The sequence below is a fragment of the Neopelma chrysocephalum genome, unplaced genomic scaffold, assembly GCF_003984885.1.
Source record: "Neopelma chrysocephalum unplaced genomic scaffold, ASM398488v2 Primary Assembly neopelma1_65, whole genome shotgun sequence".
Lineage (NCBI taxonomy): Eukaryota > Metazoa > Chordata > Aves > Passeriformes > Pipridae > Neopelma > Neopelma chrysocephalum.
Genome location: NW_020897722.1, coordinates 3,100,487 through 3,119,801, shown reverse-complemented (window position 1 = coordinate 3,119,801; position 19,315 = coordinate 3,100,487). Strand labels below are relative to the sequence as shown.

Below are 19,315 nucleotides of genomic sequence, written 5' to 3'. Positions count from 1 at the left end.
TGTGCTCTCTCTGTTTAGTATATTTTTTTTATTAATGTCACTTAGGAATACATTTGTATGCATAGATATTAAAGTAAACAATCTAATTAATATGGTATTAATATTAAGCCCCAAAATGGTGGTTTATTTTCCTGGTAGACATGTGTTAGAATTTACATGGGGTTCCCAGCCCAGAGAGCTGGTAGGAAAAATCTGGGGGTTGTCCCTGCAATACTGACTCTTAATATGCTTTCATGTTGTTGTTTTTAAGCTTAGGACATTTATAAAAGAATAAAACTTAGTCTTTCTCTAAAGAAAAAAACCTGTCCCCCTTTGCCTGCAGCGGTTTGAACACTCAGCCAAACTGAGGCGGAAGATCACTACGTATGTCTCGTTTCCACTGGAGCTGGACATGACACCTTTCATGGCTTCCAGGTGTGTACCAAGGTCCAAAATCCCCCACAGACCTGCACAGAACTGGTTACCAGTTCATCCATGTGCAGCATGAAACATGGAACATCCTTGAGTCACAGGATAGAACAGTATTGACAGCGGCACTTCTGCTGGGAGCTTCTCCTTGAGAGGTGTAGCTTTTCTAAACTCATTTTTAGATAAATTGTAGAGTTTCATGTGCCTGAAAAGGATTTATATTTAAATGTTACTTTAAACATTACTTTTTTTTTTTAATTACTGTGTGTTATGTTTCTTGTTGCCAGTTGAATTTATAGACCCAGATCCATCCTGCCTTTAGATCTCTGTTTTGATCCCATCACCTGAGTGCCCACCCACCAGCCATCCTGTGCCGTTATCCAGACTACACCCAACCTTATGCCTAACCTTGTATTCATGAAGTTACAAAAATCCTTCCTTTTTATTCCTGCACATATGCAAAGCTGGAGTGTTTTGTTTTGTACCTTCAGCTTCTGTTTAGAGAATGCTGCAAGAAGCAAAAACATAGTCCAGATTAAAATAGCTATTTCTAATTGGTGTTTAAACAGAAACAGCAAGACTTCCCCCACCTCCCGGGTTTGTGGAGGACGTGCCATTTATATAAATACACCTTTATGAAAGGAATTTAATCAGCTCAGTTAACGAGTATTTGTCAGTACTCCATGCAAATATACAAGAGGATTTTCAGATTTAATTTATATCTGAAGCAATGCAGAAAGCCCCAGAACATGGCATCTCAGAGAGGGCTCTGTTTGATGTTAAAATTTTACTAGTCATGTCAAGGTTTGCCTGCCCTCCCCGTTTCCCTGGAAAAATGTAGATGCTTCTACCAGGAGAGAAAGGAGAGCCCTGAAGCTCTGCTAAATAGTGTTATATTAAGAATATATGGTTTATTCCAATACATTCTGGAGATTTTGAGACTTCCCTGTTCCTCTGTGATGAATTCTCCCTGGATAAAACAGGCTCTGCTGATGAAAGGTATCCAGCATAATGGAATAGAGCTGGGATAATCAGCAGGCATAACTCAGTAGTCTGAATTTTACCAGCTATGAAATCAACAGCATAATCTTATTGCTGCTGTCAAAACACAAAATGAATTTACAAGTCAGAGCCAGGATGATTGACCCATCACAAGATAAAGGATTGATGTAATTAGATATTTTCCCGGGTTTCAAATACAAATCTTTTCTTAACCTGTTTTTAAGCTTTTTGGATAAAAGATTTGACGTAAACAGATGTGTGTTTGCAGCACTGAAGCCTTGACCAGGAGCAGAAATGCTGTTTGGGAAGTAGCACATTGCTCTGAGAGCAAATAAAGCATCCTTAGCATCCTAATCAGCCTTTTTGATGCTCAGCAGCGTTGTGGAGTAAGGACCCGGGTTTGGCAAACAGGCTGTGTCATGTCAGACCTATTTCCTGGGTTTGGGAAGCCTCTGCTTTAAGTGACTGGATTTTTGTGTGTGTGTGTGTTGCAGTAAAGAGAGCAGAATGAACGGGCAGTACCAGCAGCCGACGGATAGTCTAAACAATGATAATAAGTAAGTGGCACATTCCATGACTCCTACTGTGAAAGGTAGTTGCCTTCTAGAAGGAGATACTCTGCTGTATATCCTGCAGTGCCAGTGCATTACCATATTTGACAGCACAGTAAGTCTGAACTGTTGCAAAACAAAGCTTCACTCACTACAATTCCTGCCCTTCTGTGGAGTTTGAGAGCTGGGGGTGATCCCCCCCAGCAACCAGTCTGTGGGCAGAGCTAAAACCTGTGGTTACAGCCTTACAGGGGATGGGGGTTTCCTTTAAATAATCCTCTTTCTATTGCAATGGCCAAGGGAGTGCCAGAAGACCAAAGAGAGTTTGTAGAACAGTGACACTCAAAGGCCCAAATAGATGATCCCGGTAATCCTGGGGTCTCTTGGTCAGGTATTGATAACAGTCAGAGTAAATGATATGGAATTTGCTCAAGAATGTAAAGGGGGTGTAATTGAAACCAGTATCCATAGCTTTATGGGAATAAAAACGGTCACACAAACCCTATCTCTTCATTTAAATAAGGTTACAGCTTTCATTGCTAGTTATGTGCTGCTGTTGTGTATTTAAATTCAAGGCACTTCATTTGCTACTAAAAGTTTGAGTAAGAAACTGGAATCACACAAAGATTTAAAGACAAGCTAACCAGGTCTTGGTGCAGGTGTCATCCAGGAGGTACCAAGCAAGTGTTGTGTGGTCCTACAGCTTGATTCATGAGGAGTGGGATGTTTAATACTGTTAGAAAAGGTCTGAAAGAGAAACACAGCTAATCACTGTTGAGGTTTGCACATGCCTTAAGTTGGAGAAGGTGTTAAAAAAGAAGAGGATTTAGGTAATGAGAGCAGAGGCACCTGGGCTGCTCAGTTATCTGGGTGCCAGTAAAGAGCTGGAGCAATCTTGGAATCCTCCAGCTGGAACTGAAATTTGTGCCCATCCTAGTTGGATTAAAGGACTCCACTAGAACAGGGTGACTATAAATCAGTGGCTCTGTAGGCAGTCAGTGAATAGGTGCCTTGTGGTGGCACCACTGTGTCAAAAGAGCTCTGTGAATTTTAAACATGAGCAGGACAATACCAAGTGAGATTAGAGAGATTATTTTACCATTGGGCAGCTGTGCTTGTATCACACACACAGTTTGAGTATAGCATTTTATGAAAGAGTTAAAGAGAGTGGAGAGCATTTGAAAAAGAGCCCCAAGTGTATTTAGGACTGGAAACAAAATCTTACCTTTGAACAAAAGAGCCGAGAACTTCAGTCTTCTCCTTTTTAAGGAAAGAAAAGGAGAAGGAAAATGAGAGCAACTTGATTATCAGTATCTTTGGAACAGAGTTGTGTCTGCTGTTTTTCAGGCAAATGCACACCAGCATCTGAGAGCTGGAAGTTGAGGCTGAATATATTCAGTATTTCAAAATAGGTACAGACTTTCCAGATTAAGGATAATTAATCAGTAAATTAGTTTAGAAATATTTAAGACTGCTTCCTTCTCCATACCTCAAATGCATTTTTTCTGGTTCACTGGAGCAATGCAGGGAAGTAGAAGGTCAGACTAGATAATCAGTGATCCTCTTCAGGAGTGCACCAATATCAATATTTTAGAAGAAAAATCTTTGGTAGCCAGCAGTGGTAAAGCTGATGGCTGTCACCAGACTGGAGAGTTGCAGAAACAGCAAAACAGGAAAAGAAAAATGCGAGTTTTTCCCTTGGCAAGGACTCCCTCTTCCCAGTAGATGTTAAAGCTGGTGTTTTATTGATGGATCAGATCCTTTACCATTGCTATATGTGTTTGTGAACAAAAGCTTCTGCCTGTCTAAAATGTCAGTTGTTTTTCCCCTTTTGATCCACGTGTTCAATTGACTGTTTTCTGCCCCAGGTATTCCTTGTTTGCAGTAGTTAATCACCAGGGAACCTTGGAGAGTGGGCATTATACCAGCTTCATCAGGCAGCACAAGGACCAGTGGTTCAAGTGTGATGATGCCATAATCACCAAGGCAAGCATTAAGGATGTGCTAGACAGTGAAGGGTAAGTGGTCAGCTGGGAAGGGGAAAAGAAGGGAAACTGTGACTTTAAAAAACCTTTCAGTCATAGAGAAGGATGATTTCTCCCTTTGAATATCTCCTGTCTCTGTGTGGTGTTCAGTGCTTCAGCATCAATCTATGCATAATTATATATATATGCACAATTGTTTTAAACTCCTGGATTTGCTGAAGGAAGAAGAGGGGAAGGATGAGGAACATCAGGTGACTCAGCAGTGCCTGTAACTGGTGCTCATGTCCAAACTCTTGCTAATGGAAAGGATTTTGAAAACCAGAGTGATGTGATCACCCAGTGTGGGAGCAGTACTTACCTCCATGACACAATCCAGTCTTTGCCTGCAGAACCTTTGTATTACTATGAGTGTAAAAGATTTGAAGAAAAGCCATTAAGAAAATGGTGTGACCCAGAGTTACAAGGCTCTATGGGAGGCAGGTAGAGAACATGAGCTGTTTCTTAGCTCATGGCTTTAAATTGATTTCAGTTTGACATTGTGGTTTCACACAGTTGCATTAATCAGGTTTTGGGAGTGGAGAGCAGCAGTTTGCAAAGGGAAGCACCGTGGTGTTCCTCTTTTGAGAGAAGCACTGGGGACTGGTGCTTAAAGCAACTTAAAGTCTGAAGTCTTCATTTTGCATTTTCAACTGTAGATTTGGTACTGGCAAGATAAGCCTTTACTGTTCTTACTTTAATTATTCCTGACATTTTCAAGGATTGCTGCAGGCACAATGTTCAGTTTGTAATTTTTTTAATAGATTTTCCTGGGGTTTTTTTCCATTTTTTTGAACTTCAACCCAGAAGTGAAAAAAAAAATAAAATCCATAATATCTGAATTTTAGTGTTAAAAGATTTGACAAGGACCTTGTGCTTTGAGGCCAGCAAAGAAATGAGTTTGTTTTAGGTCAGTCACAAGTGGCTGGTGCCCAGGGGGGGGATGGCTGTGGAAGGACCTGCCAGAGGCAAGGAGGAGAGGATGTGCAACACAACTGTTGCCTGTCCATCTTATTAAAGGCTGCTTTGAGCTCTGATCCATTCCCTGGTTCAGATAAAGACTGACACTGAGTAGATCTGCACTGTGTGAGGGAAGCTCCATAGGGCTTGGATGGAAAGATAACAATTGGAAAGTGTCAGAAGTGCTCTGGAGCATTTTAAGGCTCATCAGTGGCTGTGTGAGCATGTGATGAGTCCCCTTCTTCTGACGTGTCACTGCTGGGGGCTGGGCTCCCTTCTGTGCCAGCACACACACAGGAATTAAGGACAGGAAGAATTTCATCCTTTAAAACACCAGATTTGAGTACAGATTGAGACATCGGATATTTGATTGAGAGTGTTCCTCCACATGGCTGCTTCTTCCTTTTGCTTCTGTACCTGTAAATTGAAGGCAGTTTGCAATAATCCTGGTGTCTGATGCTCCAGTAAATGTGACTCTAAAGCAACAGTTGCATCCTAAAACACCTTTATTTTGTGTCACATTAGTGTCAAATAGTTGCTTCCTGTCTGGGCACCAACACGGTCCAATCTTCCAGAGCTTTCAGGTTCTAAGTAGATTGTACAGCAAGGTTTGACTGTTTCACAGAATCATAGAATGGCCTGGGTAGGAGGAGTCAAATTTCCTTAAAAACTCCCTGCCATGGACAGGGACTTCTCCCACTAGACCAGGTTGCTCAGAGCTCCATCCAGCCTGCCCTTGAACACTTCCAAGGATGGGACATCCATGGGGCTCCTGTTTGCTGTTTTGGGGCTCCTGTTCGATGTGTAATGGTTCAGTTTCCTGAGTTGCTGGTAAAATTATGTCAGCTGGCTTCCCTTCTTCTCATCCCTGGTTACTGTCCCTGGAGTTGCTTCAAGAAATTGCAAAGAAAAAACAAATGAACAGTCCTTGTATTTTATGATCCCATCAGTGAAAACTCTCCTCTGCTCCGATGCAGAGCAGAGAACTGAAACTGCCCCTCTGCTCTCTTGCAGATATTTGCTGTTCTATCACAAACAGTTCCTGGAGTATGAATAGCCTTATCCAGCAGCTTGTCAGATATAAACAAGGAAGAAAATACACAAGCCTTCTAAATCGACACACAAACCTACCTGAAATGAAAAGACCCATTAAAAACCAACTCGCACTGAGCTGTAACAGGACCTACTTGACACTGACTCAAAGCCTGGAGAGTGAGAAATGAACAATGTCCGACGTGTGTGCGGTCCCACGAGGGCAGAAAGGGGGAAAGGAGGCTGCAGTCAGTCACTTAACAGAGGAAATATAAAATGAAAGGAATGCTCTGGGTGGGGGAAATGGGAGCAGAGGAGTCCGGGTGCTGGTACATCTCCTGTGTTCCTCCAAAATGTGTGTGGGAAGGCAAAAGGGTTCTACCCTCATCTCCATAAAGCATCTTCTCCATTTGGTGCTTCAGCTCCAACGACCAATCATATAACAGTTAAAATTAAAAATCCAAACCCATTTTTTTATGCATATGGGTCTGAAAGCAGTAGAGTGGAGGAGGAGGGGATGAGACAACTAAAGGACTTTGCAAGTATCTTTTTATTTGTGAATTTTAGTTATTAAATAAATACAGTATGAAACTATTAGGCTCTTTTTTTTCCAACAACCATAAAAGAAATCCTGGATTGTGGAACTGAAGCTGCAGTACTCAGACAGGTTTTCAAGCATGCCTGCTTGCACAGGTAATGTTCAATGCCATCGGACTGCTCGTCAGAAGCATCAGCACAGATTCTGTTCTGTTTGAGCCCTTTTTTGTTTTGTTTTCTATAAATAGCTATTTTCTTAATTTTTTTCCTTTTATTCCCTTTTTTCACGAGAATGAAATTCATAAATGCAACCATCAGTAAAAATGAATGAATTGGCGTGTTTATACTGTAAGAGTGGTCTTGGTTCTTTTTTTTTGGGGTTTTTTTTGGTGTTTTTTTTTTTAAATCTTGCGAATAAGTTTGAATTTCTCAAAAGTGCTTGTTTTGTTGTTGCTGGTTTTGGTTTGTTTTCTTCCCTTGCTGCCTTCCAAAGGTGGATTTATATATATCTGACACTTGAGAGAACCTCAGTATTGAAAAATGTACCATCTGTTGGGAACGGTCGGTGCAGGGGCAGCTTTGAGCGATGGATCTGCTGCTATTGAGCCCTTCTGCAGTGCTCTAAGTAAACAACACATTTTCATGGTATGTGCTAGGCTGGTATTGGTTCCTTGTATCCTCCCACATGGATTAACTCTTCACATGCTTTTCTCCTCTTGCAGAGCCACGGCCTGTGTGTCGGCCTGTGTGTTGGTGTGTGTAGCTTGGAGCTCTGGGGCCTTTTCTCCCCCTCCATCGCTGTGTCCAGGTACCAGCAGTAACTGCTCGTGTGCTGGATCTTGCTCTCAGGAGGTTGGGCTGGGGGTAGAATTGTAGCCTGTGAGAGAAACCACTCAGAACAGAGATGAGAGAGCAAAAATGGCTTTGGTTCCCTTCCTTATGGAGAGGGCGAGGAATCAGAGTTGGGCGCCGTGTAAGTTGGTGTAAAAGTCACACCAAAAATGACAGAATCACAAAGGTTTGGGTTGGACCTTCAAGCTCATCTCATTCTACGCCCCTGCCGTGGGCAGGGACACCTTCCAGTATCCCAGGTTTGCTCCAAGCCCTGTCCAACCTGACCTTGGACACTTCCAGGAATGGGGCAGCCGCAGCTTCTCTGGTCATTAACCTCTGCATAATTATCCAGCCAGCCATTCCTTGGCTTTTACCTGTGTGGAAAAACACAGAGGAGTCCAACCCTTTAGGTTCTGTGCACTAGAAATGATTCACACATATCTAACCTTCCCGAGACACCGTCTGATGAACAGAAAAATAGTAAATTAAGGGAATTGAGCATGTTTGTTTTTTGAATGAGCATCTTGCAAGAGCAACTGAACAAAAGGGCGGTGGAATTCGTTTGATTTGCACACAGACTGGAAGAGCACAAGGAGGTTTTGTACATCAAGAGATCTCTGCGACAGCTTGCAAGGGGGAAGGAGGAAGAAGCAAGGAATTGAAGCACCTCGAATGCCAGCTGAGACCCAGAGCGCTGGGTGTGGTGGGGGGGTTGCCATCCCGTCCCCTGCCTGTGTAACCCGTCGTGCCTCAGAGAATTTCCAGCTGTAACTGGGGGCTGCACAGTTTACCCGGAGCGTTCCCGTCGCGGATGGAAAATGGCTGGAGAACTGCGGATGGCTGGCGCACCCGCAGGAGGGGGAGCCCCTCCTTCCTTCCCCCCTGGAATCGGGCACGGGATCGTGCGGATGCCTGACGACGCTCTCTGCTACCTTTTAATAATGCAGCAGGCTTGCAGAGGAGGGCGAGAGCAGCCTCTCCTCGTTCCCAGGGCTGCTGCATTGGCGCTCCCGCCGCTCCTGCAGCCGGAGGAGGAGCAGAGGAGCAGAGGAGCAGTGCCACCGCGCGGGCTGCGAGGAGGACTCCGGAGCCTTCGCTTTGTGGCGCCGAGGTCTGAGCCTTTGGCTGCTTTCTTAATGAATTCTTGCACAGCACACGCCCCACCGGAGCGACTGCAGGCTGCTTTGTTAAGCCTTTAGAAACAAACTGTTCAGGGACGAGGCCAGATGTATAAATCACCGTTAGGTTTTCCTCCCCACCCATCTGGTGAAGGGGGCTCTGCTCTGTGCAACTGCACCGGCGCAGATGGTTTTCAGGGGGAGCTTTCAGGGCTCTTTCTGGTTTCAAAAGCAGAATTCCTGGTGTATTAAAAGCTCTTATTCTTTTCTTCCCCCCCCGCCTGCCATCCCACCCTCCGTGTCCCTCTCCAGATTGTACCAGGCACAGTCCTGTTTCCAGCAGCAGTAAATCAGCGCAGGTTCTGAGAGGAGGGGAGAGCATTTTCCCTCTTCCTATAAAAATGGAAGAGCAGCTGCTGTCTTATGAGCAGCACTACCCCTCATGCTGCTTTCTTTCTCTCCAACACAGCCTTCTCTTGCCCTCCATCCCTTCAGAAGCAGCTGTGCAGCTCCTGTGCTGAGTTATTCCCTGGGGAGCCGGGAGGTTTCTCTGGAACTCCCTCAACGTCTCCTGTAGGAAAACGCCGAGCACGAGTGAAGCGGAGCCTCCCCGATGTGCTGACAGACAGCAGTGACAGGCTGCCTCCTCCTCGAGTGACAACTCTGCTGCTTCAGCTGCTCACCCTCCTCATCTCGGGGAGCAGTTTGGGGTTGACTTGTTTGCTTTGAGACACATTTTATATCGGCACAGCTGGGTCTGCTGGGAGGAGGCATCTGCAGAAATGACTGGAAACAAAGGCTGGTGCAGTGATGCAGGCTCATGGTGGTTGTGTGTTCTGTGACCTGCCAGCAGTGAACAGAGCCCTACAGGGGGCACAAAAATACCCAGAAAGTGGCTTTAGGTGTATGTTCTTGACCCTCAGCCACTCGACTGTAGCCAAAGCTTTGCCTGATGCTGGTGCCCAATGGAAAAAGCAGAAATGGGAGAATTGGTTAAACCCTGAGTGAGTGCTCTTGCTGCTCAGAATTAGTGCCCTTAATTCCATTTACTGTGACTCACCCAGCTGGAACTGTTTGTGTTCCAAACATACAACGTCCTAGTGTTGGAAGTGATGTCTCCAGCTGTGATCCATTGGAGCTGCTGGCCAATGGCTGCAAATGTGATACCAAATCCATTGATTCCTCTTGGTTCTCCAGGACCCAAGGATGTATGTTACTCTCACTGCTGCTTTGTTCAAGGTGCTCTGTGTTACCTGTTCTATGCTGATAACTGTAGTTATATTCCCTCAGGGAGGGGACGGTGAGGGATTGCTCCCAGGGCAGGAGGGAAGCACTTGGCTTCTGATGAGTGTTCTCCCCAATTTCTGGGACACCAGGCCACCTGTTGAGAGGAGGAACAGCCCTGTCCCGACATGGGCTTTGCCTGGGTGTGAGAAGGTGAGTGGGCTCCTGGGCCAGCTGGAGCAGGAGCTGCCGGTGCCACGCAGGGTGAGCTCCCACACTCGCTGGCATGAACACTTCCCTAAAAGCTTTCTCCTTTGAATAATTGATGCCTCTTGATCCTCGAGGGATGCCCTAATTGCAAAACCGGTGGCAGGGGTTCAGGTTTTAAATCCTGGTTTTAAATAAGACTCTGAATTTCCTTGCACAGCCATGACTGGGGGATCCTGGAGGTGACACTTGAAGGTCCACAGGCCACCGGAGCTGGGCTAAAGCCACATGTCCCCAGTGCTGCCCACGGGAGCTCTCTGCTGGGGAGGGGCAGTGTGATGAGACACCACTTCTGTTTATGAGGGTTTTCCTTCTCCTGGAACCTCCATCCTCACTGGGAAGTGCCTGGGCAGAGGGGACACAGAACTGGGGGCTTTCCCAGTCCTGATGCAAGGAAAGGATGTGCTGGTGCTGCCCCCAGGTAGGTGCAAAACCCCTTCACCTTGAGCTCTGATTCCAGCTCTGGAAGCCCTGATGTGAGGGGGAAGTGGAACTGTGGAGCGAGTCCAGAGGAGTCCAGGGAAATTCTGTAAGGGCTGGAGCCCCTCCGTGCTGGAGCCAGGCTGGGAGAGCTGGAGGGTTCACCTGGAGAAGAGAAGGTTCCAGGGAGACCTGAGAGCCCCTTGCAGGGCCTAAAGGGGCTCCAGGAGAGCTGGAGAGGGAATGGGGACAAGGGATGGAGTGACAGGACAAGGGGGAATGGCTTTCCACTGACTGAGGGCAGGGTTAGATGGGATATTGGGAAGGAATTCTTGGCTGTGAGGGTGATGAGGCCCTGGCACAGGTTGCCCAGAGAAACTGTGGCTGCCCCATCCCTGGAAGCATCCAAGGCCAGGTTGGATGGGGCTTGGAGCAACCTGGGATGGTGGAAAGTGTCCCTGCCAGGGCAGGGGGTGGAACAAGATGAGTTTTAAGATCCCTTCCAATCCAAACCATTCTGGGATTCACCCTGCAGAGGCTGACAGAGGGGACAGGCTGCAGGGAAGGGAAACCAAGAGGAGGAAGAGATGCTGTTGGTGCTGGGGAGGCCCCACCTGAGGGGGGGTTCAGGCTTGGTGGAGCCCCCAGGGAGGGTGGGGGACGTGGTGCTGTAGGAGGCACAGAGGGAAAAGGACACAGCAGGAGTGGAGGGTGAGGAGAAACCAAGAGGCTTTGAAGGTCTGAGCACAAGCAGGAGCCTGACAGCAGGAACAGAGGCTGAGCAAGAAGGCAGGGGGAGACTGAAGGGTGTAGGAGACAAACAGCAGAACAGGAGATGGTGGAAAGGCAAGAAAGAGTGAGGCTGAGCTGGAACAGAAACTGAGAGACAGGGGAGGCTGAAGGAGAGATTAGTCTATGCAAAGATGCAGAACAAGGAAGAACTGAGGCTAAGGAAGTGTTGAGGCTGAACAAGGGTAGAGGCCAAGGTAACTTCTGGGGCTGGAAGACTATTGGAGGTCTAGAGAGATTGGCATGCTAATGATGCCACAGGTTTTGGGGGCAAGGCATTGGAGACCTGGGAGCTGAGGTTGTGGGGCCGGAAACCACAGGTCTGGAGACCACAGGAACTGATGGCATGAGACCAGAGCACGTTGGAGCAGATTCCACAGGAGGGAGCTAAGGCTATGGAAGATGATGCTGTGGAATTAGAGGCCACAGTGGAAAGGGAAGGTGGCAACGTGAGAGGGGAGGCCAAGAGAGTCTTCACATTGAGAGAGTGGGAGATAGAGGAGGCCTGGAGGTTGGAAGGCAAATGGACTGTTGGTACTGAGAGAGTGTGGGAGGTGACCAGAGTGAAAGGCTCACCCTCCCAGGTGATGCCTTTTTTAATGAGAAAAAAGCTTTTACATTTAAAGAAATATATAATATGGAAGGGATAGAGTCTGTTAATAACTCTCTGCTCGTGCTTTCTCCAGCTTTCCCAGTGCCAGTATGTACATATATTGACTCATTTATTCTTCCAAACTTGAAGTTTTAGTTTGAGAAAGTGGAAGTGATCAGCTCCTACCAGGAGCAATTCCTCACCAAGCAAAAAATTTCTGCACTCTCCTTTAGTTGAGACAAGAACTTCAAGTTACATGTTGAAATCCCTGTTTTTCTATGGTAGCTTTCAAAGCCAGGTCAGATAAAAATATTCCCTTGAAGCAGCTCAATCTGCAGCTGGTTTCTCACTTTTAACAGCTATTTGGAGTAACCCAAAGCAAACATATGTAGATCCAGTGTTTTAAAAAGTTCTCAGCCTTGGATGAGCTTCCACATTTAAACCAAATTCCACTGAGTATTTTGGTGCCTGTCCCAGCTCCTCATGTCCTGTCATGAGGTAAAGCCTCACCTTCACCACTGACCTGTCCTCCCCTCCCAAGCAGTGCTGGAAGCTGGCAGTGGAGCTTTCCACCCTGGATCCTTGTAGCTTCAACCAGTAACTCCTTGGATCTAAGTCCATGTTTGAGGTATTTACAGCTCTGCTGTAAATTGTTCTGGTGCACAGTGGAGATTCCAAGCAGGGAAAGGTGAGCTCTCCATGGGGACTGGTGGACACCACAGTCTGATCCTTTGGAGAGACAAAGTGTCACTGATGGTGGGACCAGGATGAAGAGCCCCCACGAGATGTTCCCTCCCGACGGCTGGGACGCACGGCAGGGCCTGCGGAGGTCAAGTGGGAGGATGAAGTTGGGTGCTGGTAAATGGGAAGTGACTTCTGTCACTCACTGGGAGTGCACAAGAATAATGAGAATTTAACTTCCTGAGTGGGAGCAAACAGCCCTGTGCAACCTCCAGCCCTCACTTTATCCTTCAGCCCCTGGCAAAGCCTGAGCTGGGTCGGCCAGTCCGGGTAGAAGCTGTTCCAGTCACTGGCAGCAGAGGGTGAAGCAACTGTGTTTTGGGGGCAGAGGGAGCACCCCTCCATTCTGATCCTGTGCAGGAACATCCACTCTGGTCACACCATGGGTGTCTTCTCTTGGGAAGGAGAACAAAAAAACTTGAAGTGGCCGTCCTCAGGGCTGGGAGTGGCCCCAGCGCTTCCCGTGCTGCAGATCCCGGTGTAGGAGGGAGCAGCTCTTTCCCCAGCGTGACACAAGGTGCTGTGGCATGATTTGGTCTCTTGTACAGCAGAGCCGTGTCCAGGGAAGCAGAAGCCACAGGTTTCCACTGGCTCTGGGGCTCTGCTGCCAGTGAATCCCTCACCGACGCTGCCCGCTTCCACCAGCCGATCTGCAGAGAAACTGTGTTAGCTGAGGGGTTTTTAGGAACAGCTTTTACCTAAGGAATGCTCCAAAGGGCTGCACTAAAACCCATGAGGAGCTGGGCCTGGATCTGGAGAGGACAGGCAGGTCCCAGCACTGTGTGCTGCCTGTGCTGCATCAGCTGCCTGCCCACACCTGGTCCTGCTGCCCACGGAGCTGAGACCTGAGGGGAAATGGGGAAGCGTCTGGAACAGGAAGGATGGAGGTTTAGCACTAAGTGTAATATTTATAACGTTATGTATAAATTGACTTTGCATTAAAGGCTGCTTTTGTAGCCAATGCCACAGTGCAGCACAAGGTGCCAGAGCTCCAGGTGGCTCCCATGGCTCCCAAGGGACCCACGGTGTCCACGAGCTGGACACTCGCTGTCAAAGGGTCTGATCCATCATCTGAGCCCTGAAGAGCACAGCTAGGCTGGAGCATTAAAGAACACCCAGTAAATGTCTCCAAACCTGGCGGCTTCCCTTAAAAGTTACTGATGTCCCATGTCCTTTGGCAAAGCAAGCAGGAGTGGCTTGGGGGACACTTCTTGGAGCGATTCTGTGACACACAGAGAGCTCCTGGGCTCTTCCTCTGTGATTTTTGACCTGATGGCTTTGAGGTATGCAAATGTAAGCATGTGTGTGTGTAGAGAAATAGGTAAGTAGACAATTTTTTGGAAAGGCAGGGGAGAAGAGGAGGAGGAAGAATAAAAACCCCTTTTCCGTGTTGGATTGCTCCACATTATCTTTTCCCTATTTTTTCTCCTCAATGCAAGGACTTGTGAAGTCCCTTTGGCTCCAGAGCTAAAACTGGGTCTTCCTGGGACAGGTGGTTCATTTTGGAAGAGGGTTGGCTTCTGGGTGGAGACTGGAGAGGTGCTGGCGGATGGTGCCTGGGACTTCGTGGGGAGTGACTGAGAAGGGGGTTACGGAGGAGAATTGGGGCACAGGGGTCCAGTCCTGCTCCCCTTCCAGGCTCAGGCTGAACGACATTGCCCATCACTGGCTTTACTTTATCTCCCTCTTAGGATCCGGCTCCGTTTCCTGCCCCTCCAGCAGTGCCTGGGAGCCTGAGCCTGCCCACCACCCTCTCCCAGTCCCCCCAGTACATCCAGCACCCACCTTTGGCAGAGTCCTCCCTGCAGTGGCAGGTCCCAGTGCCAGCCTGGCAGGAGCCCACCTCTCCCTTCCTGCGTAGGTGTGTCCAGCCCAGGAGCAGGGAGCAGATGAGGGCGCAGAGGCAGAGCCCCAGCAGCAGATACACCACGAGCCACGGCTCCTGCTCCGCACACGCCTTCTGCTCCAGCATGGCCGCGGGCGACGGGGGAGAGGCTGCGGGTCAGGCAGAGGTGGGTGAGCTCAGGCACCCCTCGGGTACGTGATTCCCTCACTGACTTTTGATAACACTCGTGCTCTCCACTGGGAAAGGATTTGAGGGCACCTCTGTACCCCTCTGTCTGCTGGCATTTCTCTTCCAGGGTGAGATAGAGGAGATCCTTTCCCACACCCTGTGCACAGCCTTCCCCCACCTCCAGGGATCATTTCACTGTCTCAACCCCCGTGTGGGACTTGTAGATCTTGGGATCTACCAGTCCCTTCTCACTCCCCCTCCTTGAGGGCTGGGGGCGGCTCAGCCAGGTGGGATCTGCAGCTGCCAGTCCTGCTCTGGCTGGTGGAGCCAACAGGCCTGTAAATCACCGGCACACGACAGGGAAAAGGCACTGCAGCCCCCCCCAGGACAAAGAGCAGGGTGGGCTTTGCTGCCCCTTCTCCAACTTCTGTAACCCAGCTCCTCTTCCAGCCCAGCCCCGGGGTCCCGCCCCCATCGCACTCACGTTCGCAGGACGGGGCACATTCCTTGGGGTGCTGCCCACAGATGGTGCTGCACTCGATGCAGCTTCTCACGAGGTCATCGTAGTAGAATCCAGGGGTCTTGTTGCAGTCCATGGACTCTGCAGGAGAGGAGGGAGATGAACACGGTGTCCTCAGCACATCCTCCCACACAAGGCTCCCAAACCACCCTCCCAGCACCCCTGGGCGCCCGGATTCACGAGAGGACGAGCCCAAGCTCACGGTTCCGATGCACTGCCATAAGCATGGACAACCTCTCCAGGACTGGCAGGGTGACAGATCCGTGGGATTTGGGGTGGTGTTTGACTGGGTGGTGAATGCTGGGGAAAGGCATCTGCTGGCGGCTGCACAGGGAGGGAATGGTTGCAGCCAACTGTACCCACCTGCAGCTGGGAGCTCCTGGCTGCTGCTCTTAGAGCTGCTGCTGCCCTGAGGCTTGCACAGTTTTTTGGGACATACCAAAACCTGCCTGAGCCCTGGCTCAGAATGCTGGGGGTGGCATCTCTGTCCTCAGCAGAGAGACGTGACTTGTGGCTGTGTGTGCAGGGCTGTGTCCCCTGAGCCCTGGGACAGGGTGGAGCCATCCCAGACTGTGGCTCACCAGGGAGGGAAGGGGCACTGCACAGGGTCTGGGTGCAAAGTGCATCTGTCCCTTTTCCTCCTCCCCACCTGTTACACGACACCTCAGGGCCTGTACCAGCTCAGGGCCCACGATTCAGGCTCACAGACCTACAGCTTGGGTTTATCATTATCCACATCCACTGAACCTGATGGCTCCCCAGGCCCTGCCTTTGGAGGGTGGGGTGACACCAGTGGGGGACAGAAGTGTTAATGCAGCCCTGTGACCCCAGAAGGGAGCAAGCAGTGTAGTGGGCAACTCCATCCTGATCTGCGCTGAGCCAGCCCCAGCCCATTGCTGGGAAGCCGTTGCATTTTTGCAACATTTTGGCTCATTTTTTGAGCTGAATAGTCCTGCATTTTTGGCCCAAAGCTCTGCTAAGCTGAGCTGGCTCAGAGCCTACCCTGGGGTTCATCCCAGGGTCTGATCCTCCCTCCCAGCTTTGCCCCATCCCTGCCTGCTCCATCCCAGAACAGCCCCGTGGTACCCGTGACTGCCCCTCTGGCACTCACCGCACACGGCATCACACCTGCTGGCTGTGGGCCGGCCACACACGAGGCTGCAGGGGATGCACTGGGAAACGAGGGTGTCCCAGTACTCCTGGTCGGTGCAGTTGTTCATGGCATCCCGCCCCACGCGTGTCCCATCCATGGCTGCGGAACGAGAGGCACAGGTAGGTACGGGGTGGCCACCATGGGGCTGCTCTGCAGCCACCTCATCCCTTTCTAGGGCTGGGATTGCTCACAGGGGGGACCAGAAACAAGACCCGAGTGAGCACTGGTGACGTTTTCTGAAACAAATTTTAGTTCTGGAAACTTCTGAATTCCTCTGTGGCTCCAAGGTGGTTCATGTGTCATTTCTGACATCTCTTTTGAGTGTTATGGTGTCACAGTGAAACCCCACCTGATGTGTAAGACTCCCCGAAGCAGCAGGAGGGACGTGTCCCCAGGAGAGCTTTAGTGCCACCTGGGATGCCTAGAGGTGGACGTGCTCCTGTCCCTGTGACGGGCTGTTTGCCCCACCATCCCCTGCCACGGTGCTCCCAGTGCCTGTATGTGCTGCGTGTGACACCAAGGACACAGAAACAAGGCATGAGCAGCCCTCAGCAGCCCAAAAATCTGGTCAACGACTTACACCTGATGAACACTGTGCCGCGTTAACACCACGTGCGGGGTCTGCGGCCACGGAGCAGCTGCAGGAAGCTCTAACCCAGCACGGGGGTGGCCGTGGTGGAAATGTGCTCTTTGCTGGCCGAGAGGGCTCGTGGGACACCACATCCCTCAGCGGAGCCGTGCCGGGAGCCGCAGCTGTTTCCTGGGTGGGTGATGCTGGTGCTGACGGGGCCCAAAAAGGTTAAAACTCTCAGAAGGTGTGGAATTGGCCCCCGCGTGCCCAAAGGCTGCAATGCTGCCTTGGCAAAGCCAGGCTTGGGATTTTATCCAGAAAATCCCCTGTGCTCTGCTAGGATCTCTCCTCTCTCTCTAGAACTTGGGAGCGTGCAGAGGTTGGGCACTTTGCGCGTCCGTCTGTCCTGCCATCTCCCACCCTGCAGAGGGGCTGTGGATGTGTACTCCTACCTGAAGCAGCGCAGGTAAAACCCTCCCATTCCTAGGGATAAATCCTCTCTCAGCACAGGGATGCCAGCCTTATCTTCCCAGTTGTTCAATTAACATTGCTATAAAATTAAATAATGACTTTCTGTTGAACTGACTGGAGAAATCCCCAGGGCAGAGGGAGGTGGTTTCCTCCAGTGCTCCTTGAAGATACTTTATACCCAGAGAGAAAAAAATGACAAGATCCCTGGGGATGGCAGAAAGCCCTTGGGAGTTACAGGAAGCCCTGGGGATGTTGGGAGTCCTTGGGGATGGCAGTGAACCCTGGGAATGGCAGCCTCAGCCATCCTTGACCCATGGTGGGGTTTCCCAAGGGATAATTGTATGGGAAACAGAGGTTTAGGGCTGTGTTGAAGCCGGGGGGATGCAGACTGTGGACCTCCTTCCCAGCTGCTCCAAGGGCAGGTCCAAGGAGATGTTTGGCCCTATCTAGGACAAATCCTGCCTGATGGCTGAGCTCCCCTCCCTGGAGACCCCCAAGATGCACATGGTGCTCCCAGCACGGTGCAGCCAGGCTTTGCAGCCATGGGTTTTCCAGCAGAGCCAGGTGCGTCTGCCCCTCTGTCCCTCCACCCATTAGAGACCAGCACCCTGAATTCCCCCATGGATCCCGCATCCCAATCATCAGCTGACCACAGGACAAGATGGAATTACTTTAGGCTGAAGGAGGGTAGATTTAGATTAGTTATTAGAAAGAAATTCTTCCCTGTGAGAGTGGTCAGACACTGGCACAGGTTGCCCAGAGAAGCTGTGGTTTCCCACACTTCCCTGGAAGTTCAAGGCCAGGTTGGACAGAGCTTGGAGCAACCTGGGCTAGTGGAAGGTGTCCCTGCCCATGGCGAGGGGGGGGAAACGAGATGAGCTTTGAGATCCCTTCCAACCCAAACCATTCTGTGATTCCACCTCCAGCCCCCCAGCACTGACCACTTCAGCAGGGTGGGAGCCCTTTGTGGTGGCTCTGCTCCTCCAGCAAGGACCTGAGGAGACCCTCCACTCCCTGCCGGCACTCTGGGAACGTGGCCAAGCCCCAAGGCCTGGCACAGACCAGCCCCTCACCCCCATCTCCCCGTGCAGCCCCTCCATGGGGTGACTCACGTTTGACTCTCCCGTGGTGTCTAATCCCCCTCGGCTCCTGCCATGGCACCACGAGCTCCAGCCCCAGGCCCCTGCATGGCTTGGAGGGTTTATTATTAGAGAAAGATTTGATTAATGCCTGGGCTGTGCATTTCCTGGGGTTTCCCCTTATCCCTTCCATGCAAATCGGCCGCACACCCAGCGCGTTCCATTGGCTCGTGGGGTCCCTGGGCTGCCGGGAGTGCGGGTCAGGGTGGGAGGGACACTGCGGGGTGATGTGTCACTGGGAGCAGGGACAGGTGTCCTGGGCCAGGTGGCCACCTTTCACAGGGGCTTGGAGGGGCAGGGGCTCTGCGGCACCTGGCTGCAATAGAATCCCAGAATTATTAGGTTTGGAGAAGACCTCTAAGATCATCGAGTCCAACCTTAACCCAGCCACGTTCACCACTAACCATGTCCCCAAGTGCCACATCTACATGTCTTTTAAATCCCTCCAGAGATGGTGAATCCACCACTGCCCTGGGCAGCCTGTGCCATTGGGATGTTTTCTTCCACAGAGAAGGATGTTTTGCTCTGTGGAGGAGGCAGCTGCGGGGACCAAGCATCTCTTGGGGCATCCATCCTTTCCCTGTCCTCAGGGTGGTCAGCCCACACCACTATTTTGTCTCCTGCTCACAGCTCATCTTGTGGGCCCCAATAAGATACTTTAAATACTGATTTTCTCTGGTGTATCCATGTCTGGGAGGCAGGAGAGCTGTGCTATGTCCTGCCTGAGCAACCAGGGTCCTGACTGGGCTCAAAGCACAAAGCATGAATAACACAGCTTGGTTTCACAGTGGGAAAGAGCCACCTATGTGCTGCTGGAAGCCTCCAGAGGATTCTCCCTGTTTCCTGCAGAGGTGCTGGGCAGGGCTGTGCCATGTCTGTGGTGCAGGGAAGGGGCACAGGGCACTGGGAGCACAGTGGAACAGTGACTCAGCTCAGTCCAGTGGGACCTTT

The 19,315-nt window shown here is 50.1% G+C and overlaps 2 protein-coding genes across 4 annotated transcripts in view; one reads left to right on the top strand and one right to left on the bottom strand.

The window, feature by feature from the left end:
• Nucleotides 1-6,863, top strand: part of USP22 (ubiquitin specific peptidase 22) — a 96,807-nt gene extending 89,944 nt beyond the window's left edge. For all 3 annotated transcript variants that reach the window (XM_027683558.1, XM_027683557.1, XM_027683559.1), the window contains 4 exons: nt 323-414; nt 1,905-1,967; nt 3,830-3,979; nt 5,957-6,863. In XM_027683558.1, coding sequence (XP_027539359.1) covers nt 323-414; nt 1,905-1,967; nt 3,830-3,979; nt 5,957-5,999 — 348 coding nt within the window. In that variant the 3' untranslated portion in view covers nt 6,000-6,863. The remainder of the gene's footprint in view (nt 1-322; nt 415-1,904; nt 1,968-3,829; nt 3,980-5,956) is intronic.
• A 5,641-nt stretch (nt 6,864-12,504) lies between these two features.
• Nucleotides 12,505-18,503, bottom strand: TNFRSF13B (TNF receptor superfamily member 13B). The gene is made up of 5 exons (XM_027683910.1): nt 18,338-18,503; nt 16,142-16,282; nt 14,995-15,111; nt 14,282-14,491; nt 12,505-13,146 (listed from the first exon to the last, which is right to left on the bottom strand). The coding sequence occupies exons 1-5, from the start codon at nt 18,495-18,497 to the stop codon at nt 12,872-12,874; spliced, it is 903 nt and encodes a 300-aa protein (XP_027539711.1). The 5' UTR covers nt 18,498-18,503; the 3' UTR covers nt 12,505-12,871.
• Nucleotides 18,504-19,315: the final 812 nt, after the last annotated feature.